General features: G+C 39.5%; 1 protein-coding gene across 1 annotated transcript; it reads left to right on the forward strand.

Annotated features, from left to right (window-relative positions):
* Nucleotides 1-23: 23 nt before the first annotated feature.
* On the forward strand, nucleotides 24-16,237 carry CCT2 (chaperonin containing TCP1 subunit 2). Its single transcript, XM_054443013.2, has 16 exons — nucleotides 24-209; nucleotides 962-1,036; nucleotides 1,439-1,504; nucleotides 2,193-2,304; nucleotides 2,616-2,692; nucleotides 2,834-2,946; nucleotides 4,151-4,353; nucleotides 6,718-6,818; nucleotides 7,644-7,771; nucleotides 8,178-8,281; nucleotides 11,812-11,931; nucleotides 12,294-12,422; nucleotides 12,624-12,727; nucleotides 12,977-13,076; nucleotides 14,521-14,662; nucleotides 15,962-16,237. The coding sequence occupies exons 1-16, from the start codon at nucleotides 207-209 to the stop codon at nucleotides 15,990-15,992; spliced, it is 1,608 nt and encodes a 535-aa protein (XP_054298988.1). The 5' UTR covers nucleotides 24-206; the 3' UTR covers nucleotides 15,993-16,237.
* Nucleotides 16,238-22,116: the final 5,879 nt, after the last annotated feature.

Here is a 22,116-nt window from a genome sequence, read left to right on the forward strand (position 1 = left end):
GCGGCCACGCCCCCTCCAGTGTCAAAGGCTGCGTTTCCGGCCCGTGGGGCTCCAATCAAAATGGGACGCCTGCTGGCGGTAACTACAGGCCGGGGCCCCGCCCCCCCACAGTAGGGCGTGTGGCGTCACTTCCGGCTTCGTTCTGTCTGCTTGCCCAGAGCACGAGCTGTGAGGGGATTCACTTGTGTGCGGAACTCCTCGGAACCATGGTGAGCCTGACCCCCCTGCCTCTTGCCCTACCCCTGCTCCGCCGTGCTCTTGCCACCCCACTGCTTCCTCTGTCCTGCTAGGGTCGTAGGCTCCGTTTCTGTCTCCCCGGCCCGCCGCACATGGTGCGAGCCATGCGTGGGGCGTGCGGCGTGCGGCCTGCGCCAGGCCAGCGGGTGGAGCTCACCACGAGGGGGAGGGGTGGACCGCAAAGCCCGCGTCTCCTTCTGCCTAGGTCTTTACATAGTCCCGGCAGCCCAGGCCCGCGCCTCACCCCGAGCGAAGAAATTTCTAGTGTGGGACCCGCTCCGCCCTCCCTCTAGGGGCGGAGCCTGGAGCGACGGGGTGGGAGCCATCCGAGGGTGGAGGGGCCGCAGACTTCCGAGGGTGGAAGATGGAGGCCGCGTTCCCTCGCCCGCCCGACAGGCGTCACCTTGATGGCCTGCAACCCCTCCCTGCCTCATTCTTAGTTCAAGATCGTCTTTAGTCTCGCTGTACATAACTGTCAATCTCGCTGGTGTATAGTTTATACTCCTGGGGGCCTTGTAAATCCGAAAAGCCATGTCGCTCTCCTACAAGTCCCTCTCTCCCATTTAAATGCCTTCTCCGATGATGAAAGCTTCATTTGATTGAAAACATTATTGTAAATGAGTTTTCTCTTAGCTATCCACTTGTAAGACTAGTGGAAGGCACCTCAGTATATGTGTTGGAGTATTGGTACTTAAACGGAATACCTCTTGGTTTTACTTTTTAGGCGTCCCTTTCCCTTGCACCTGTTAACATCTTCAAGGCAGGAGCTGATGAAGAGAGAGCAGAGACAGCTCGTCTGGTAAGCCTTGTTATAACCATTGTTTTAAAGATAAAACTGGAGGCCAGGCGCGGTGGCTTACTCCTGTAATCCCAGTACTTTGGGAGGCCGAGGTAGGCGGATGAACTGAGGTCAGGAGAGCGAGACCAGCCTGACCAACATGGCGAAACCCCGTTTCTACTAAAAATACAAAAATTAGCCGGGCATGGTGACGGGGGCCTGTAATCCCAGCTACTCGGGAGGCTGAGGCAGGAGGATCGCTTGAACCCAGGAGGCGGAGGTTGCAGTGAGCTGAGATCCCGCCATTGCACTCCAGCCTGGGCGACAGAGCGACACTCTGCCTCAAAAAAAAAAAAAAGTAAAGATAAAACTACTTGAAGACTGTAAAGTTGATTCTGATAATCTCCTTGGTTTTTACTCCAGACTTCTTTTATTGGTGCCATCGCCATTGGAGACTTGGTAAAGAGCACCTTGGGACCCAAAGGCATGGTAAGAAAAATAGAAAAGTTTTATATTTTAATATTGTTTTAGAGCCCTTGGTGGAAATATAACAACAAACGTATTAAAATGTCTTTTAATCTTTAAAACGTTTAATTATAAAAGACAAGTATGTTCTCCTTAGTAAAAATCAGAGTCCCCAGAATCACCATCCCCAATCCCATGCTCCTCCCCAATGACAAGTACTGTTATCATTTGCATGTACATCTTCTAATATTCTGTTTATGTAGAAGTATATGTACTTCATTATGTATTTTATACTCATGTAACAGATACTGTTTTATAAAACAGATACTATTTATCAATACTTTTTTGTAGCTTGCTCTTTTAAATTCCTTTCAGTGTAAGTAGATAACACTGCCCCTTTAACTGTCAAATATTATCCTGTACCTTAATTATTTTATAATTTAATTATGGCTGTATTGATAGTTTCTTTCCATTGTTTTTGCAGTTACAGTGTTGAAACAAAAACTAGTGTCTACCTGTGCTTCTCATGTTTCTAGGGGTAGATACATGGTTTGGTTACGTGGTGTATGTATTGAAAACATTTGATGAATGGATACCACAAAATAGCCATCCAGAGTGTTTATACACTAGCACTGTATGAGAATACTGATTGATCCATGCATTCTTCAAGATGTGCTTATGTCTTAACTTGAACCAATTATGTTCCCTTTAGGACAAAATTCTTCTAAGCAGTGGACGAGATGCCTCTCTTATGGTAACTAATGATGGTGCCACTATTCTAAAAAACATTGGTGTTGACAATCCAGCAGCTAAAGTTTTAGTTGGTAAGTCTGAATATACTTTTTCACCAACCTAATAATACTGTTTGTTAACATTTTTGAAATGACTTTATAAATAGGCTGTGTTGACCAATCGTAGTGTCAATTGATGTCCACTGGTTTTTAATTATCGTTGTTAAAATACAAGCTTCAGGAGTGCCCGTATGTTGGTGGTAAAACTTGCATTTCAGACCTCAGAGTTCCAAATAATTTGTTGGATGAGGAACCTTGGTAAGTTTAGATTGGTAGTGAATATTTTTGGAGAATTTAGTAAGCAAAGAAGCAATTTTGAGTTAATAACTAATTTCTTTTTCTAGATATGTCAAGGGTTCAAGATGATGAAGTTGGTGATGGCACTACTTCTGTTACTGTTTTAGCAGCAGAATTATTAAGGGTAAGAGCAACTAAGCAACTCTTTTTTCCTACTGTGTTTTTGAGTATCAGAGGTAATCAAGTCCTTACTTCCTCTATCTTTACTATTGAGGAGTGCTTAATAATTTTCTATTTATAACTTGTTTTATAACTTTATTAATAGGAAGCAGAATCTTTAATTGCAAAAAAGATTCATCCACAGACCATCATAGCGGGTTGGAGAGAAGCCACTAAGGCTGCAAGAGAGGCGCTGTTGAGTTCTGCAGTTGATCATGGGTTTGTATACCAAAGTACTACTGTTCTAAACATTTAGTGTTTTTTCATAACATGCTTAATGCAAGAAATCTATAGGACACTGAAAAGCATACACAAAGATCATCTTGCTGCCTCACCCCACTCCAACAGTCAAACCTACATCAGCCTCCAGAGATAGCCACTAAAGTTAAGTTTGGGTTTTTAGTCTTTTTTGTATATATCATCAAAATATACAAATAAAGCAAATAGTATAATACTGTATAGAGAATTTGTTAGCTTCTTTTTAACCTAGTTAAATATTAAGCACATTTTTGGATGTCAGTTTTCTATGTAGTATTTTAATAGAGTTACATATTTGAATATTTGGCTAGAATGACTGTATTAACCTATCTGTAGGGGGAGATTTGTGTATTTGACAATTTTTAGCTTTATAATAACTTTGTGACATTGTGACATAGCCCAAAGGTTTCTAGAAGTGTAACTGTTGGGTCCAAAGGTAGGTGTGGGTGTTTTAAGGCACCCCCAAACCTGGGCTGCACAGCAGGTGAGCAGCAGGTGGAAAAATTGTCTTCCCATGAAACCAGTCCCTGGTGCCAAAAAGGTCCGGGACCACTGTTTTAAGGCACTTTTAATAATTTGCCCATTCACAACTGTATAATAATACTTGTTTTTCATGTCCTTTTGTTTATTTATTTGTTTTGAGACGGAGTCTCGCTTTTAAGAGTCGCCCAGGATGGAGTGCAGTGGCACGACTTCGGCTGACTGCAACCTCTGCCTCCCGGGTTCAAGCAATTCTGTTGCCTCAGCCTCCCAAGTAGCTGGGACTACAGGCATGTGCCATCATACCCAGCTAATTTTGTATTTTTAGTGTAGATGGGGTTTCACCATGTTGGTCAGGCTGGTCTTGAACTGACCTCAAGTGATCCACCCTCCTCAGTCTCCCAAAGTGCTAGGATTACAGGCGTGAGCCACTGTGCCCGGCCATTTCTCACATTCTTGCCAACATTAGACTTTTGCATGCTTGTGTGCCCCCCTTTTGTTTGGCATTTTGCCAGTTTGGTGGGGAAAATAATTTGTGTTTCTTGATTACTGCTGAGGTTTAATTCTTTTCATATAGCTTACAGACTTGACCAGTTAGGGTAAAATTATCTATTGACATGAATATCTAGATAAAGTTTGAAAGGTAAAGTAGGGTTAATATGTATTTTTTGTTGGTTTTGTTTAGTTCCGATGAAGTTAAATTCCGTCAAGATTTAATGAATATTGCGGGCACAACATTATCCTCAAAACTTCTTACTCATCACAAAGACCACTTCACAAAGTTAGCTGTAGAAGCAGTTCTCAGACTGAAAGGCTCTGGCAACCTGGAGGCAATTCATATTATCAAGAAGCTAGGAGGAAGTTTGGCAGATTCCTATTTAGATGAAGGTATGTATGAATGTCAGATACAAGAAGCTTTGATTAGATGCTGAGGGCTGCATACTGAGTGAATTCTGTTTTGAAATCAGTGACCCTTTACAAAGCCAGTGAACTTGAATTTAAGGACATATCATATGTGCAACCATTTGTCATTTTATTGACAGTGTACTCCTCTTGCCACGCTATTCCAGCATTGTTGATGATCTCTAGAGTTTGCTTAAGTACCATGAAGTTATTTGCAGTCTCTGATAAAGAGGAAATGTAGTTTTCTTTTACTAGAAATCATCTATTCTCAAATGGTACTTTTACCAGGATTATATGTATTCTTCAGGAAGGGTCTGGGTCAGTCAAATCATTGTGTTAGCTGGTTGTTGAGGATGTACAGTTGACCATTGAACAACATGGGTTTGAATTATGTAGGTTCACAATGCAGATTTTTTAAATAAATATAGTCAGCCCTTTGTGTCTGTGGTTTGCACATGTGCAACCGAACGTGGATGGAAAATGCAGTATTTGCAGGATTTGAAACCCATGTATATATAGTGGGCCAACTTTTCAAATCTACTGGTTCCAGTCAGCCTGGAACTTAAGTATGTGTGGATTTTGGTGTATGTGGGCATCTTGGAACCAGTCCCCTTCGTATACTGGGGGATGACTAGTTTTTTTTAGAAAAGAATTAAAAAAAATTTCTTTAACAAATAATTATCTATGTTTATAGGGCAAGAGGATCTAGTTCTTAAAGAGTGATAAATGAGACATAACAAGTACTGCTTTCTTAGTAGTACATTTTTGTTTAGAGTGAAGTTTTCCAGATCATCTTCACATTATATTTACTTCACAAAATGGCCTGTCAAAAAGTATAGGCATTCTCATATAGAGAAGGGAAAAAAAGAATTAGATTGTGCTTTACAACTTCTGTTTTTACCAGTGGTTTGGAGTCCTGGTTTTGTTCTGTGTCATAGTCTTGATTTATTTGAAGAGAGAGTCATAATTCTGAAAATACTTTTGGTTAAGTTTATATACAAGAGCTGTGTAGCATTTCTTTTTTTTTTTTTCTTTTGAGACGGAGTCTGGCTTTGTCACCCAGGCTGGAGGGCAGCAGCATGATCTCGCCTCATAGCAACCTCTGCCTCCTGAGTTCAAGCGATTCTCCTGCCTCAGCCTCCCGAGTAGCTGGGATTACAGGCGTGTGCCACCATGCCTGGCTAACTTCTTTGTATTTTTAGTAGACAGGGTATCGCCATGTTGACCAGGCTGGTCTCGAACTCCTGACCTAAGGTGATCCACCTGCCTCAGCCTCCCAAAGTGCTGGGATTACAGGCGTGAGCCACCATGCCTGGCCGCTGTGTAGCATTTCTAATAGGGGCTGGTGGTAGGGAAGGAGCATTAAAATAAGAATATTAGTAGCACAAGCAGCACCATTCTTGAATGTCTGCTCTGTACTAGGAATTGTAATAGGAACTTTAGTCATTTAGTCATCATGACCTGGTGAGTGAGGATTAGGTTCACTTGAATAGCGTAGAAAACCCAAGATAATGGTGGCTTCATAAGGGAAAAGTTCTAATGTAACCAAAAAAGGCCTAGAAAGGTAGGTGGTACTGGGTTTGTATGATGGTTCCAAAGCAGCAGGACTAGGCTGGTAACTAGCACCTCTGCTACTGGTTACATTCCTGTTTTACAAATTACCATCTCTGGTTGGATAATTTGTCCAAGGTTATATAGCCAGCAGCAGGGGCATGATCAAGGTCAGGTTTATCTGACTCCACAGTGTCCATGGTTTTTCCATTTTTACCACCAGCCTCAATACCTGAATCTTTAGTTTTTCTCTTGTGGTGGTGATTTTAAGCTAATAAAAATGGACTTAACCTATTGTCTTTATATTGCAACCCATACAGATGTGGGTGTAGTATATATCTGAAACAAAAATTTCAAAATACTGTTTAATTTTATTCTCTGTACTGTGCTCTTACATTTTCTGTTTCATATATTATTTTTTAAGTAACCCATTAAATTGATTTTGTAGTAACTCTTCTAGTGGGATGCTTTATACCAGAAGTGTCCAAGGAAGAGAATACAGTCCTGGGTTCCTAGTTTCTGTTTCTGGTTGGGCTGGTAAAGCCCCTTCCTCATCCCTCTTTTCTGCTTATCACTAGAGACAAACTAAAATCCATGGCTTTCAGGCGCTAAAAGTCTAAAAACAAAACAACAACAGAATAAGGCGGGTTGGACAAGCTTGCTTTTATGCCTTCTAAGAGCTTGGTAAATTGGATTTAAATAGCTTCTTTGAAATAGTGATATGATAGACAGCTTTATAAGATTTACTAAGGCTGCTTTGAAGTATTAAATATGATACTGTTCTTATATTTATTGTAGGCTTTCTGTTGGATAAAAAAATTGGAGTAAATCAACCAAAACGAATTGAAAATGCTAAAATTCTTATTGCAAATACTGGTATGGATACAGACAAAATAAAGGTATGTAACTCTACTTTTTAAAAATTAAAATTACTGGCCAGGCAGAGTGGCTCATGCCTGTAATCCTAGCAATTTGGGAGGCCGAGGTGGTGGATCATCTGAGATCAGAAGTTTGAGACCAGCCTGACCAACATGGAGAAACCCTGTCTCTACTAAAAAAAAAAAAAAAAATACAAAATTAGCTGGGCGTGGTGGCGCATGCCTGTAATCCCAGCTATTCGGGAGGCTGAGGCAGGAGAATCACTTGAACCCAGGAGGCGGAGGTGGCAGTGAGCCGAGATTGCACCACTGCACTCGAGCCTGGGCAACGAGTGAAACTCCATCTCAAAAGTCTCAAAAAAAAAAAAAAAAAGATTGCTGGCTTCTGTAAACTCAGGAATCAATTGCACTAAAAAGCTTCGAATAGGTATGAATCTGTTGTGTATATACATATATATATACGTTGGTAAAAATGTTGAAATAGGTTATGGGACTCTTTAAGAAGAGTAATGAGGCCTGGCATGGTGGTTCACGCCTGTAATCCCAGTACTTTGGGAGGCCAGGCGGGCAGATCACAAAGTCAGGAGTTCAAGGCCAGACTGACCAATATGAGATGGTGAAACTCCGTCTTTACTAAAAATACAAAAATTAGCTGGGTGTGGTGGCGCACGCCTGTAATCCTAGCTGCTTGGAAGGCTGAGGCAGGAGAATCACTTGAACCCAGCGGGTGGAGGTTGCAGTGAGCCGAGATTGCTCCACTGCACTCCAGCCTGGGCGACAGAGCGAGACTCAATCTCAAAAAAAAGTAATGAAACTGATGCTCTCTTTATGCTTTGTTTGTCTTAGATATTTGGTTCCCGGGTAAGAGTTGACTCTACAGCAAAGGTTGCAGAAATAGAACATGCGGAAAAGGAAAAAATGAAAGAGAAAGTTGAACGTATTCTTAAGCATGGAATAAATTGCTTTATTAACAGGTCTGTGTTTGCTTGTAAGAAAGGATTTTTTTCCATGGAAGTTTAAGGAATACTTCATATTTACTTATATTGAATTAATGATTTTTTACTTAGGAACTGTCTTACATAACTTCACTTAAATTATGGATTTTCGTAATCAGTAAATTGTGATTTATGCACACTTACAGCGGCCAGAATTACGGGATTGATTTATACAGTTACTATAATAAAGAACAGTTGTTTTCAATACTAGTAATGGATGCATTAGTACTATAATTGATAAACTAATTATATAGGTAAGAAATGCAATCTTGTTCTAATTTGCATTTCTTTTACTTGTGGTAAAAATGTTTACATGTTTTTTAGTCTAATGTAGTTTATCTTGTAACAGTTTTGAGCATAATGTTTTCATGTATTTTATTTTCAGGCAATTAATTTATAATTATCCTGAACAGCTCTTTGGTGCTGCTGGTGTCATGGCTATTGAGCATGCAGATTTTGCAGGTGTGGAACGCCTAGCTCTTGTCACAGGTATGGAAAAAAGGTATTGTTTTCTAACAAACACAATAGTCACTCTTGGATTTGTTACTTGTTACTATATGCAACTACCTTTAAGGAGTTTAGAATTTCAACAGTTATTCTGAAATCTATACTCTTGGATGCTTTTAATTTAGATACATAGATCCATTACATTTACGATACCGAGTTATATATCACATTTGCCATAGGTATAGATTTCTTTCATTGTGTTACTGTTTTAAAGGTAGATTTTTGGCCAGGTGCAGTGGCTTGTGCCTGTAATCCCAGCACTTGGGAGGCCCAGGCAGCCAGATCGCTTGAGCTTAGGAGTTTCAGACCAACCTGGGCAACATGGTGAAACCACATCCCTACAAAAAAAAAAAAATTGTCCAGGTGTGGTGGCAAGCACCTGTGATCCTAGCCACTTGGGAGGCTGAGGGATGAGAATCGCTTGAGCCCGGGAGGCAGAGGTTGCAGTCAGCGGAGATCGTGCCACTGCGCTCCAGCCTTGGCGACACAGTGAGACCCTGTCTCAAAAAAAAAAAAAAAAGATAATATATATTTTTTCTCACAAACCTGTAAGACCATTGTTAAAATCTGCATAAACTAGAGCTTTAAAAAGTCTTAAGTCTACTTACATTTATCTAGTTTGTACATTTGTTTTTATTGCTTAGTAAGTAGTTGAATGCTTTGTGTCCTTTGTAGTAGTACAGTTACAATAGTAACCTTTATTGAGCATTTACTGTTTGCTGGAGAGCAATTAACATTGCTTTTGTTAATTTTTAAAAATTTCTGAAAGTAATAAACGTTAGCATACGTGAAACAATCAACATTGTATAATGAAAGTTAGTATGCCTCAGTACCCTTTAATAGAAGTATGAGTGATATAATTCCAGTTGTGTCAAATAGAAATTGTGTTTATAAATCAGACATGTCTGTCTACATCACAGTGACATAAGAGTTCAGGCTGGTTGCGGTGGCTCATGCTTGTAATCCCAGTGCTTTGAGAGGCCAAGGCAGGAAGATTGCTTGAAGCCAGGAGTTCAAGACCAGCCTGGGTAATATAGTAAGACTGTCTCTACAAAAAATTAGCCAGGCATGGTGGCACATGCCTGTAGTCCTAGCTACTTGGTAGGTTGAGGCAGGAGATCTCTTCAGCCCAGGAGTTCAAGGCTGCAGTGAGCTGTGATCACGTCACTGCACTCCATCCTAAGTGACAGAGCAAGACCCTGTCTTTAAAAAAAAAAAAAAGTGTAGCTTGTTTGCTCTTTATTGTGGTAATGGTTTAAAAATTATTATTAAATTTTTACAGATTTAGGGATATAAGTATAGTTTTGTTAATGGTTTTCATAGTACACTCTAAGCCCTGGAAGACTAAGTTTAACATTTTTCTGGATTCTAGGTCCTGGAAAATGAATGAATAGGTTGGAAAGTTGGTTTGGGAATGAGCATTAAGGAGACCTGGAGACCTGGGTTATGAGTTGTGAAGTCAGTAGGGCTTTCACACTGTTTGGAACTGCCATGAATATTAGAAGAAATTATAGTGTACTAACCTTTGGAGAGTGGACTTGGTCTCATCCCAGAATGATCTCTTAAGACGTTTTTTTTAATCATTTGAGAAGCATAGTCTTCTTCTAACCAAGAGACATTTTCCTTTAATTACTTGAAGTGGGTTTACCTGCTTTAAAGTTCTTTAGGTGCCATTGTGTACTTGATGCTTTAAGGTGACAAATAAACAAAAGTTAAGATGCTCATGTTTATGTAATTCATTCTTTAGTTCCACAAAATAAAGATGTAAGAGGCCGGGTGCAGTGGCTCACGCGTGTAATCCCAGCACTTTAGGAAGGCCTAAGTGGGCAGATCACAAGGTCTGAAGTTTGAGACCAGCCTGATCAATATGGTGAAACCCTGTCTCTACTAAAAATATAAAAATTAGCCAGGCGTGGTGGTGGGTGCCTGTAGTCCCAGCTACTCGGGAGGCTGAGGCAGGAGAATCATTTGAACCCGGGAGGTAGAGGTTGCAGTGAGCTGAGATTGGCAGCACTGCACTCCAGCCTGGGTGACAGAGCGAGACTCCGTCTCAAAAAAAAAAAAAAAAAAGATGTAAGAAGTAAATGGTAATAATATATTGATGGGATAAACATATCGTAAGGTCTTGACATGAAATTGCTCTATGTACCCAAAAGAATGTTTATTAAGTACACCAACTGTATGTCTATGAAGGTGACCACATGGTGGCTCCCATCCTTAAAAGCTCAGTGGTTGTCAAAGGTGTATGATGACATTGGTTCTTGCAAGTGTCATTAAATAAATGTCTTGCACTGGGCATGGTGGCACGTGCCAGTAGTTTGATCTATTCAAGAGGCTGAGGCAGAAAGATTGCTTGTGCCCAGGAGGTTGTGCTATGATGGTGCCTGGTGAATAGTCATTGCGCTCCGGTATAGGCAGGGTAGCAAGACACTCTCTCTTTAGAAAGAAAGAAAAGTCTCATATGTAGAAGGATGAAGTGAAAAGTTTCATAAGCCAAGTTAGTCTTACTTTTGGATATGACGTCCCAAATATCTGTTGTGTCTCACATCTAGAACACAAAGCAGTCTCAGAATTTTCCCAGCCAAAAGTAAAAAGAACTTTATACAAATTATGAGTATAAATTAGTAGTTTCGAAGACCAGAGTCTTTATGAATTTATTGTAAAATAAAAGAGCATTGACAGATTTATCAGTAAGGCATAGGAAAAGAAGGTTTGATTGATAATATATACAGTTCACATTATGAAAAGAGTAGTCAGCTAGAGAAAAGGATTTTGAAATGGAAACCTGACTTTTGCTTAGTTAGGAAATAGGGAATGAAGTGGCTGACCTGTTCAGTTTACAGCATGGAAGATGGAGGGAAAATAGGAATAGAAATGAGACATAAGGACTAAAATTAATTTGTTCTTATTAAATTTGGTCTGGAAAATTCTTAGTATGCATTTCTTGTTTTTTTAGGACATTTCATTTGTGATAATTAGAGATATCAGGTGCTTATTAAGCAGTTCATGAAGTGTATAGCGGTTGACATACAGGACAAATATTTTCATGTCTTGTGCTGGGAATTGTATCATGAGGGCTTAGTCTTATAGATTGGATTCAGAAGAGAATCTGAATTTAAACTCAAAAGTAACTGCTTTAAGACTAAGTTTAACCTTTGGGAGGTAGTATTGTATAGTGTGTGCTTATAGATCTGAAGCCAGACTGCTTGGGTTTGAACCCCAGCTTTTTATATTCATCCTAGTTAGGTCTTTGGATAGGAAAGTAAACCTCTTGGCCTCATTTTTATCGTGTGTAAAATGGGATAATAATGGAGCCTATCCAAGAGGATTGTTTTAAAGATTAAATAATTAGTCGATATGAAGTATTTAAAAAGAGTGCCAGGCATATAATCAGCAATCAATTTTTAAAATGTTAAACACATTACCTATCATTAACTATCCATTACTGCTTATTAGAAAACAGGAATTTTAAGCCTGCCGTGCATTTAACTAATAAATGTTTATGTTTATAGGTGGTGAAATTGCCTCTACCTTTGATCACCCAGAACTGGTGAAGCTTGGAAGTTGCAAACTTATTGAGGAAGTCATGATTGGAGAAGACAAACTCATTCACTTTTCTGGGGTTGCCCTTGGTGAGTGATTATGTAGATCCTGGTTAGGGTATCTAAATTCTTGCTAGGCTCTGTTGAAGTAAAGGTTATTGTAGTTACTAGAATAGCATATCTTACAAGTCTTAACTCTTCAGAAGCATGATATATATTTTGTTTCAGTCTCTTGAAGTCAGCCTCATATTTACCGTGTCTTTGTGAACAGTGCATGTTCAACATAGTTTTTTTCCTTGATAACTTAGAACCATTATGAGCCTTGATTGTTGGAGAATGTATAATACAGGAAGACAGGTCAGCTTTCAGAACCCAGTAATATAACCCAACACCTGCATAAATAGAAGGCAAACTTTTTATCCCTAAGTGGTCACTGTGTCTTTTAATTTTAGGTGAGGCTTGTACCATTGTTTTGCGTGGTGCCACTCAACAAATTTTAGATGAAGCAGAAAGATCATTGCATGATGCTCTTTGTGTTCTTGCACAAACTGTAAAGGACTCTAGAACAGTTTATGGAGGAGGTAAGCATTTAGAAAATGTTGAATATATTTTTAATTTCTTAAAGTACAATATAAGTCATAAGTGGTTTTAATGGTTCTTATAGAAACTTTATATTGCCTTTGCACTAAATTTTAAAATGCTTGGCATATTTTAAAGTCAGTAATTTAGTATCTTGGAGACAATTAAGCATTGCAGTATTTTATTGGAATTTTAATCTGTAGGCTGTTCTGAGATGTTGATGGCTCATGCTGTGACACAGCTTGCCAATAGAACACCAGGCAAAGAAGCTGTTGCAATGGAGTCTTATGCTAAAGCACTGAGAATGGTAAGTTAATCAAAATGAGAGATACGAACTTAAGTTTTGTGGTTATTGATAGTTTTAAAATGAGTAGAAAATGAACTGGTTAATACTGCTTTTAAATTTGATTCTGGAGTTTCTCCTCTTTGTGAGCAGTAATTGAAGCAGATTTTACATTATTTCTAAATGTATAATTTTAAAAAGCTATCCTAGTTAGGAGTAAATCAGTGGTTCTTACAGTAGAGTGAGTAGTTACTTGTTTTCTTCATTTCATAGTTGCCAACCATCATAGCTGACAATGCAGGGTATGACAGTGCAGACCTGGTGGCACAGCTCAGGGCTGCTCACAGTGAAGGCAATACCACTGCTGGATTGGGTAAGCAATCAAGGGGAACTTTGTGGCCGTTGTTAAAAGTAACTCTTTTCACCAAGCTTTTTTTTTTTTTCTTTTGGAACATAAAGAGTTACAATAACCGTATAAAAGACTCTTTTGGACTTTGTCCTCATAATCATTACATGTGCTGGGAAAATGTGTGTGACTTTATATGCTCAGCATTTCTCAAACTTTGTTATTCTATAAGACATATAAAACTGGTTAGAAGATTTGTAACTACTTGGTATATAATGACTATAGGATTTAAATATAAACAATACTTACATTCTGAAAAATAACATAAACTATTATGTTGCTTATACAATCAGTATTAACTTCTAATTTCATAGTAAACTTACTGCAAGATAATCTTGAGTACAGATCACAGATCTCCAGTCCATAGATAAAAGTGGCCAATGAGGCAGATTTAATTCATATTGAAAAACTTTCTGACAAGCTGTGCTGGACATTATAGAGTAGTCTTAAGAAGGTAGATAATCCTGTCATTGAACTAGAGGGAGCACCAGTTAATCTGTGAGAAAATGAAGCAGGATTCTTACAAGAAGAGACGTTGGGTAGGTAACTTATGAATTTTCTTCCATTTGTTTTTCATTATTTGACATTGTTGTCTTCTATTAATATGGGTGATCAGTAGTTGACATTATTGTTGTTGTTGTTGTTATTATTATTATTACTGACACAATGGTCTTGCTCTGTTCCCCAGGCTGGAGTGCAGTGGCACCATTATAATTCACTGTAGCCTTGAACCCCTGGCTCAAGCAGTTCTCCTTCCTCAGCCTTCCAAGTAGTTAGGGCCAAAGGCACGTGCCACAATGCCTGACTAAATTATTTTTATTTTCTTAGAGATGGGGGGGCAGTCTCACTATGTTGTTCAGGCTGGCCTCAAGCAATCCTCCTGCCTGAGCCTCCCAAAGTGCTAGGATTATAGGTGTGAGCCACCGATCCTGGCCCCTTTTATTTATTTTTTGAGATAGAGTGTCACTCTTGTTGCCCAAGCTGGAGTGCAGAGGCATGATCTCAGCTCACTGCCACCTCCGCCTCCTGGGTTCAAGTGATTATCCTGCCTCAGCCTCCTGAGTAGCTGGGATTACAGGTGCCCACCACCATACCCAGCTAATTTTTTGTGTTTTTAGTAGACAGGGTTTCACCATGTTTGCCAGGCTGGTCTCCAACTCCTGACCTCAGGTGATCTACCTGCCTCAGCCTCCCAAAGTGCTGGGAGTACAGATGTGAGCCGCCGTACCCGGCCCCTTTTAATTTTTTTAAAGGCTTTCTTTGAGCTCATTTGTAGGCTTATCTACCTACTGAGTTAAAGTAGTTGGGTGTCCTAATTTTATTAATAGGATTAATTTTTATTATAAATCATTAGAGATGTTTTGATACTTTAGTTAAAACTACTTTTTAGTAAACAGGTTTTTCTTTGCAGATATGAGGGAAGGCACCATTGGAGATATGGCTATCCTGGGTATAACAGAAAGTTTTCAAGTGAAGCGACAGGTTCTTCTGAGTGCAGCTGAAGCAGCAGAGGTGATTCTGCGTGTGGACAACATCATCAAAGCGGCACCCAGGTACCCTAACACTTTTCTCAGAAAAAATTACTAACAGCAAAACAAAATAGGGAGCTGTATTTATTTTATAATTAGAGTTAATGAAAAGCAGAGACAGTTTTGCCTGGATAAAAGTATTATATAAGTTATTTAAAATATCACAACTCTTAACACTTAAGACAGAGAAACTTAAGGGGAAAGAGGGATGGGCAGCTGAGGTAGCTCTTAGGATTGAAAAGGCACAGAAAGAGCCATGCTTGGAAAGGTCAAGTACTGAGGACAGTAGATGCTGTGATGCTTTCTATTGTCTTTAAACAGAATGATAGCAAAAGGAAACTGAGTTCTGTAACTAAAGTGTTCTAGGGCAAGGTGATATAGCCACACCTACTCCCAGAAATCTTCACAATAAGTCAGTGCCCTCACCCACAATTGAAATACACTTAAAAAATATATAATACCTTGTTTGGTCTGATACTGTTTTAGAGATCAGGTATCGTTTATTAGCAAATTCTGAGTAATTTGCAGTAAAGAAACTGAATTTTGTTTAACTCAGCCTTCCAAACCTACCAGACCATGGGCTTCTTTTTCATATTCCTTATTAATCTCCAGAGTACTTTTTTTTTCAGATCAGTGCCCTGTGACAGCTGCTTCATAACTCTTGACAATGGTTAGCATCCTAGTCCCCCCATAAGCTACCAAGGGTGAAAAGTTTATCTCTTTATATGATCCCTGTATAATGCTGTACTCTTTGGTCTGTTCTTAAGCTTCTTCAGCTTCTCTTAACTGTTGTGTTTGCCTCTAAAAGCAGTGTTTCTCAAGCTTTAGATCCTTGAACAAGCATTAAGTACAAATTTACTAGTACCCTTATCCCATCTTCCCAAAAGATTGTTCTATGCCCCCTTATTGTATGGTCATCAAAGAATAAAAGATGAGAACAGAAGGTGCTTCATGTTGGTGGGGATGTCTGCAGAGTCCCAAGGCAGAACAGTCCTGATGTGGTGCAGGGCATCACATGGAGGAGCGGGCTGAGTGGCTAGCTCAGGTCTGTCTTCCTCCTCACCTAAAGCCAGCAGTCCCATCCTATATAACCCATTAGCCCATGACATAACTTGGTCACCTCTTAAAAGCCCAACTTCCAATACTGCCACATTGGGGATTCAGTTTCAATGTGAGTGTTATAGGAGTTTGCACACATGCAAACCATTGCAGAGTTATAACAGTTTTAATACAGGATTCTAGTTGTGTTTGTGTTTAGTATAATACTTTGGATAAAATCATGCTCTTCATTTTTCACTTTTGACTTTTTTCTTACTCTCACAGGAAACGTGTCCCTGATCACCACCCCTGTTAAGCATTCCCACGTGCTGTTGATCTTTGGACCAGTTTCTAGCAAAGTTGTGTTTGAAAGATAGTCTATTAAAGAAGACTGTGGAATCTGTTTATCGGTGCCCATTATATCCTTAAGTTTGGATATTTAGCTGACCTTCTCTTTAACATAGGTCTAATTTATTTGCCGTGTCATTTTCCATACAAATCAGTTGATTTAAAAAAGTTCATTTCTCATATTGTGCATTAAAATAAAAATTTGAACAGTTACTTGGTTCTTATGTCTTATATGTGTGTATTCTGTTTGAACTCTACTTAATGGAAATTAATGATTATTTTCAATATGGCATTTTCCAGCTTAATTAATGATTGGCCATCTACATTTTTGAAATAATTATCTTGATTAATATAAGCCCAAGTCAAATGTGATAAACACACCATATATTAATCTTTTGGTTTTGTTGCTGGGCCATAAGAACACTCAATCATGGCTGGGTGTGGTGGCTCATGCCTGTAATCCTGATATTGGGAGGCCAAGGCCGGGTGGATCACTTGAGGTCAGGAGTTCAAGACCAGCCTGGGCAACATGGTGAAACCCCATCTCTACTAAAAATACAAAAATTAGCTGGGCATAGTGGTGGGCGCCTGTAATCCCAGTTGCTTGGGATTTAATTTATCCATTTAATTTTGTTTAGTGAAAATGCCATAAACTAGTACTCATTTAATTTTGTGTAGTCTAAGTGCTGTCTCTTGCACTGAAAAAAATTACGATGCTTTCTGTGGTGTGATTTTTTTTTTTTTTGAGACGGAGTCTCGCTCTGTCCACCAGGCTGGAGTGCAGTGTGGTGCGATCACGGGTCACTGCAACCTCCACCTTGCAGTTTCTAATGATTTTCCTGCCTCAGCCTTTCGAGTAGGTGGGATTACATGATAGTCCGCCACCATGACCGGCTAATTTTTGTATTTTTAGTAGAGAATGGGATTTTGCCATGTTGGCCAGGCTGGTCTCTGTGTTATGTGATGTTTTTAAGTTTGAAAAAGTCATATTTTAAAGTTGCAAGATGATGTGCTCTAAGTATCTTTTTTTTTTTGAGACAGGATCTCACTCTGTCCCCCAGGCTAGAGTACAGTTGTGTGATCACGGCTCACTATAGCCTCTGCCTCCTGGGCTTAAGCGATTCTTTCACCCTCCCAAGTAGCTGGGACTATAGGTGCATGGCATCATGCCTGGCTGATTTCTTTTTTTTTTTAATTGTAGAGACAGGTTTTGCTGTGCTGCCCAGGCTGGTTCTCAGCACCTCTTTCCAGTGCTTTTTAAGGTAATTTCTCTGAAGAAGAGTATGGTTAGACTTAAGTATTGTTATTGATAGGGTTTTTTTTTTTTTTTTTAAGGGTTTTTTGTTTTGGGTAAGTAGATAAGAGAATGAGAATGGGTGTAAGTATGGACTGAGTTGGCTGGTTTATAGGCAACTCTAGATTTGGAGGCTGTTAATAATGCATCAGTATGTAGCAGAATACACAAGAAGTAAGAGCCCAACAGGTTGAGTTTTTATTGGACATCTGTGCTAACATGGACATTCCCATAAAGGAGCAAAGGATTTTTAAAGAAACACTGATAGACCAAACATTTTTTTGTTGTGGGAAGGAGGGGAGGTTGAGACATCTAAGAATTTGTCTCAATATTTTAATATTTGTAGATGCGATTAAAACTAGAAGAATGTGGTATTAGAATTTTACTGATTGAATAGCAATACCATCTGCTGTGTGGTATTTTTAAGTGCTTTATCACACATTGTAATCCTCACAACTGAGGTAGGTGGAGCAGGAGAGCATATGACAGAACCCACAAAGGATGTGGTGGGACAGGTGAGTTTATCCTGAGGGGCCAGATGGCATGGAGTTAGGCATATTTTCTCCAAAGACCTTAAAACAGATTGGCCAATAAACAAGATTAAAAAGGTAAAAATATGCAAACTGCTATATTCAAGAATATAGCCATACCTTGCCTTCATATATTTCGAAGCCCTTACTGATGGTTGTCTTTAGAAAAATCTCAAGTTCACAAATATCTTTCCAGGTTCAGAGGTAAGTATGACCTAGACCTAACTCCTGTTAACGGTTTTAGGATGGAGTTTTTACAATTTTAGATTTGGGGTACATGTGCTGCTTTGTTACAAGGGTATTATGTGTGATGGTGAGGGTTGGGCTTCTAGCACATCCGTCACCCAAATATTGGACACCGGGCCCAGTAGCTTAACTTCAACCCTCATGTCTGTCTTACCCTCCACACTTTGGAGTCCCCAGAGTCCATTTCCTCCGTATTTCTGTCTGCATGTCACTTTTGTTTAGTTCCCACTTACAAATGAGAACATGTAATATTTGATTTTCTGCTTCTGTGTTCACTTAGGATAATGGCCTCTAGCTCCATCCGTGTTGCTGCAAAGGACATTTGTTTTTCTTTTTTATGGCTGTGTTGTATTCCATTGGTGTGTATATACCACATTCTTAAAAGTCCAGTCCACTTTTGGTGGCTTGTGTTTGGCTTTGTGATTTTGCTAGTGTAAATAGTGCTGCGACTGCAGGTGTCTTTGATAAAATGATTTATTTTCCTTGGGATAGATACACAGTAGTGGGATTGCTTGGTCAAATGGTAGTTGTAACTTTATTTATTTGAGATACCTCCATACTGTTCTTCATAAAGGTGGAGCTAATTTACATTCCCACCAACAGTGTATGAGTGACGGATGGAGTTTCTTTTAACTCAGAAATAGCAAGTATGGAAGCAGTGGGTTTTTGTTTTCACAAGACTTGTGACATGAAAAGAGAAAGTTGGAATGTAAATTAATTGTTACTGCATAGAAATTTGTCTAAGTGCTTAGGAACTTAAAATCTATCCTAGTTAACCTTCAGTTTTTCTCTGAGGAAGGATAATTTGGGTTTGGTATTTTACACTCCTCAACCCCAAATCCAGTCTTTGCCTGCACTGAGGCTGTGCAGGCTTACCCCTGCTAGCTAGCTGCCTTGCCCACAGCTCCCTGTGGATTGGTTTTCTATTGCTTTAACTGAGGATGCACTGGCAGGAGATAGGGAGACAATCTATTCTCTTCCTGCCTTTGCTCTTTGTCTCTGGAGGTAACTGCATCCCTGCAAGACCTGCTACTATGTCTTCGTTAGGCAGCACCTCTTACCATGGCTCTTAGCTCTTAATGGATTTGGGAAATGATTTTTTTTTTTTTTTTTTTTGAGACGGAGTCTTGCTCTGGCCCGGCCAAAACGTTTTTTTACCCTGTTTAGTCTTACAGGTGATAACAGCTGCTGCTATTGTGAGTGTCTGGGTTGCTATTACTTGTTTTTTTCCCCCACTTCACCCTGTCTTCACTAAAGTCTCTCCATGTAATCACATGGGGTGAATGCAGTTTCTTGCCAGGGCTCCGAATAATAGAAGTCAACAAAATACTCTGTACAAAACCCTTTATAAAAGTCTGCTGTGTGCCGTATTAGCATATTAGATCAATAGAAGATATTAAGAGAACCTTTTTAAAAATCAGAATTACTGGCTGGGCACGATGGCTCACACCTGTAATTCCAGCACTTTGGGAGGCCGAGGCAGGTGGATCACGAGGTCAGGAGATTGAGACCATCCTGGCTAACATGGTGAAACCCTGTCTCTACTAAAAAATACAAAAAATTAGCCAGGTGTGGTGGCGGGCGCCTGTAGTCCCAGCTACTCGGGAGGCTGAGGCAGGAGAATGGTGTGAACCTGGGAGGTGGGGCTTGCAGTGAGCCGAGATTACGCCACTGCACTCCAGCCTGGGTGACAGAGCGAGACTCTGTCTCAAAAAAAAAAAAAAAAAAAAAAATCGGAATTACTATAGAACTTTTCAGATTCTCAATAAAAAGACTAAAGATAACCCTGATTTCAAATTTGTGATTTTAAAATTGTGAGCAGTATATAATAGCTCTTTTCAAAGGAGTATTGAAAAGATTACATGAATTAACTTAACCTGAGGAAAGTACCTGGCCTCTAGCAGCGTTCCACGTGTCAGCTTTTCCTCCTGTCCCATGGGCTGGGTACATGATAAAATCTCCCATCTTCAAGAAGTGTGTTGGAACTGTACAAGAAGTGTGTTGGATGATTCAATGATAAGTCCTGCTTAGTGTTTGCCAGAAGTGGACGGTCCACAAGGAAAGAAAGGCATGCATACCTTGTTGTTTTCAAATATTAGTAGTATCCTTTCTATGGTACGGAGATGACAAATAGTATGCTTAAAAAAAAAAAAAACAGGCAAAAGGCAGAGTAAAAGTATCTAACAGGACCGATGTCTTCAGTCACATGCCTCCTGCCCATTTAGAAACGGATTTAATGCCAAGGAATAGTCCCGTGTTTTCAAGTACTTTGGTGATTAATTCTAGAATAATAGATAAGGATCAAAGTATATTCATTTAGAAATTTGCAAATGCATCCTTGGTAATCATCCCTGTGTTTTCCTATTTTGGTAAGCCAGGAGCATTTGTGGTTATATGTCTTATATTCAGGACTTTAGATATTATGGTTGAAAATTTTCTGAAGGGAAAACAGCTTTTTTGTTCTATTGCCACTGTTTTTTTTCTCCTTCAAATCATGGGATGCCACTTTAAAAAAAAAAATCAAGGAATTACACTTGCTTTTAGGGTAAATATAGGTGTTGTGCTGCATGGTGTAATACTTAGTAAAAGAACATTTTATATAAACCTTCACTGTCACATGCCAGGCACTGTTCTATGCATTTTATACACAGTAATTGGTTTAATCCTTACAGTGCTCTGCAGAAACTGTTATGATTTTACTGATGAGGAAACTGAGGCACATAGATGATAACTGACTAGTACCTGGCAAGCCTAGGATTTGAACCCAGGTAGTCTGAAGGGCCATGCTCTTAGCCGCTATGCTGCATTGCTTCTGGTTCACGGTGTTGGATATGTGCCTTTAGTTTGAGTTCAGTTGATTGTTAGGGCACAAACCCACTTTTAAGTGAAAATTACAAACTCTAGAGATGATGCATTTTAGGACAAAATAAAGAAGCAAACTTGGTTGCTGATTCATTTCCATTGATTCCATGTTAAAGATTTCAGTTGGCATCACTCTTTATGGAATCTAAAATCCTATGTAAACTTCTGGAAGACATTTTCCCTTTGATGCATTAACACTTTGAGTTTCAAGACTTAAAAATCAGGAGCAAAAAAGTTACATTTGGTGCTTCAACATTTTCTTATTTTACTTTCTAATTGTGTCAACATTTCCAGAAACTATTAGAAGGGTTATAGAGATGTAAGTATGTATTTATATACTTTATAAAATTGATGGAAGGCTGGGCGCGGTGCCTCACACCTGTAATCCCAGCACTTTGGGAGGCCGAGGTGGGTGGATCACGAGGTCAGGAGCTCGAGACCATCCTGGCTAACACAGTGAAACCCTGTCTCTATTAAAAATACACAAAAATTAGCCGGGCATGGTGGCGGGCGCCTGTAGTCCCAGCTACTCGGGAGGCTGAGGGAGGCTGAGGCAGGAGAATGGCGTGAACTCGGGAGGCGGAGCTTGCAGTGAGCCGAGATAGCGCCACTGCACTCCGGCCTGGGCAACAGAGCAAGACAACGTCTCGAAAAAAAAAAAAATTGATTGAAAATCTACAGTGAAAACATTTTTGGAAAGCAAATTCAACAGCGAACACTTGACCATACCATTTGAGAAATGTTCGTTGTGTATTGATTGTTCTGGAAGAAAACAGCTTGATTATGGGCCAAAATGTTTATAATTTGACTACTGATTCAGACCAGTTAGCTCTTTAGATGACAGTTCTGTATGGATCAATTGGCTTCACTCTGTTTTATGGTTATAGTCTGCAACTACAGAATGGCTGATTAATCTTGGGAAGGGTAAGACAGGGTCAAAAGAAAGTCAGCAATCTATAAACCTTGCTATAGATTAAGTTTAGAATGCAAGTTCTGTTGACAAAAGTTTCTAGCATCAGCTGAGTATAATTTGGCTTCCGTCATTAGGAATGAGATAAATCCTAACTGTCTAACAGAAATATGGACTTGTTTCTAAAGGAGTTAAATATGTTTGACCTGAAAGTTTAAACCTATTACATTAAATGATTACAGGGACCTTT

This window comes from Pongo pygmaeus, chromosome 10, assembly GCF_028885625.2.
Source record: "Pongo pygmaeus isolate AG05252 chromosome 10, NHGRI_mPonPyg2-v2.0_pri, whole genome shotgun sequence".
Lineage (NCBI taxonomy): Eukaryota > Metazoa > Chordata > Mammalia > Primates > Hominidae > Pongo > Pongo pygmaeus.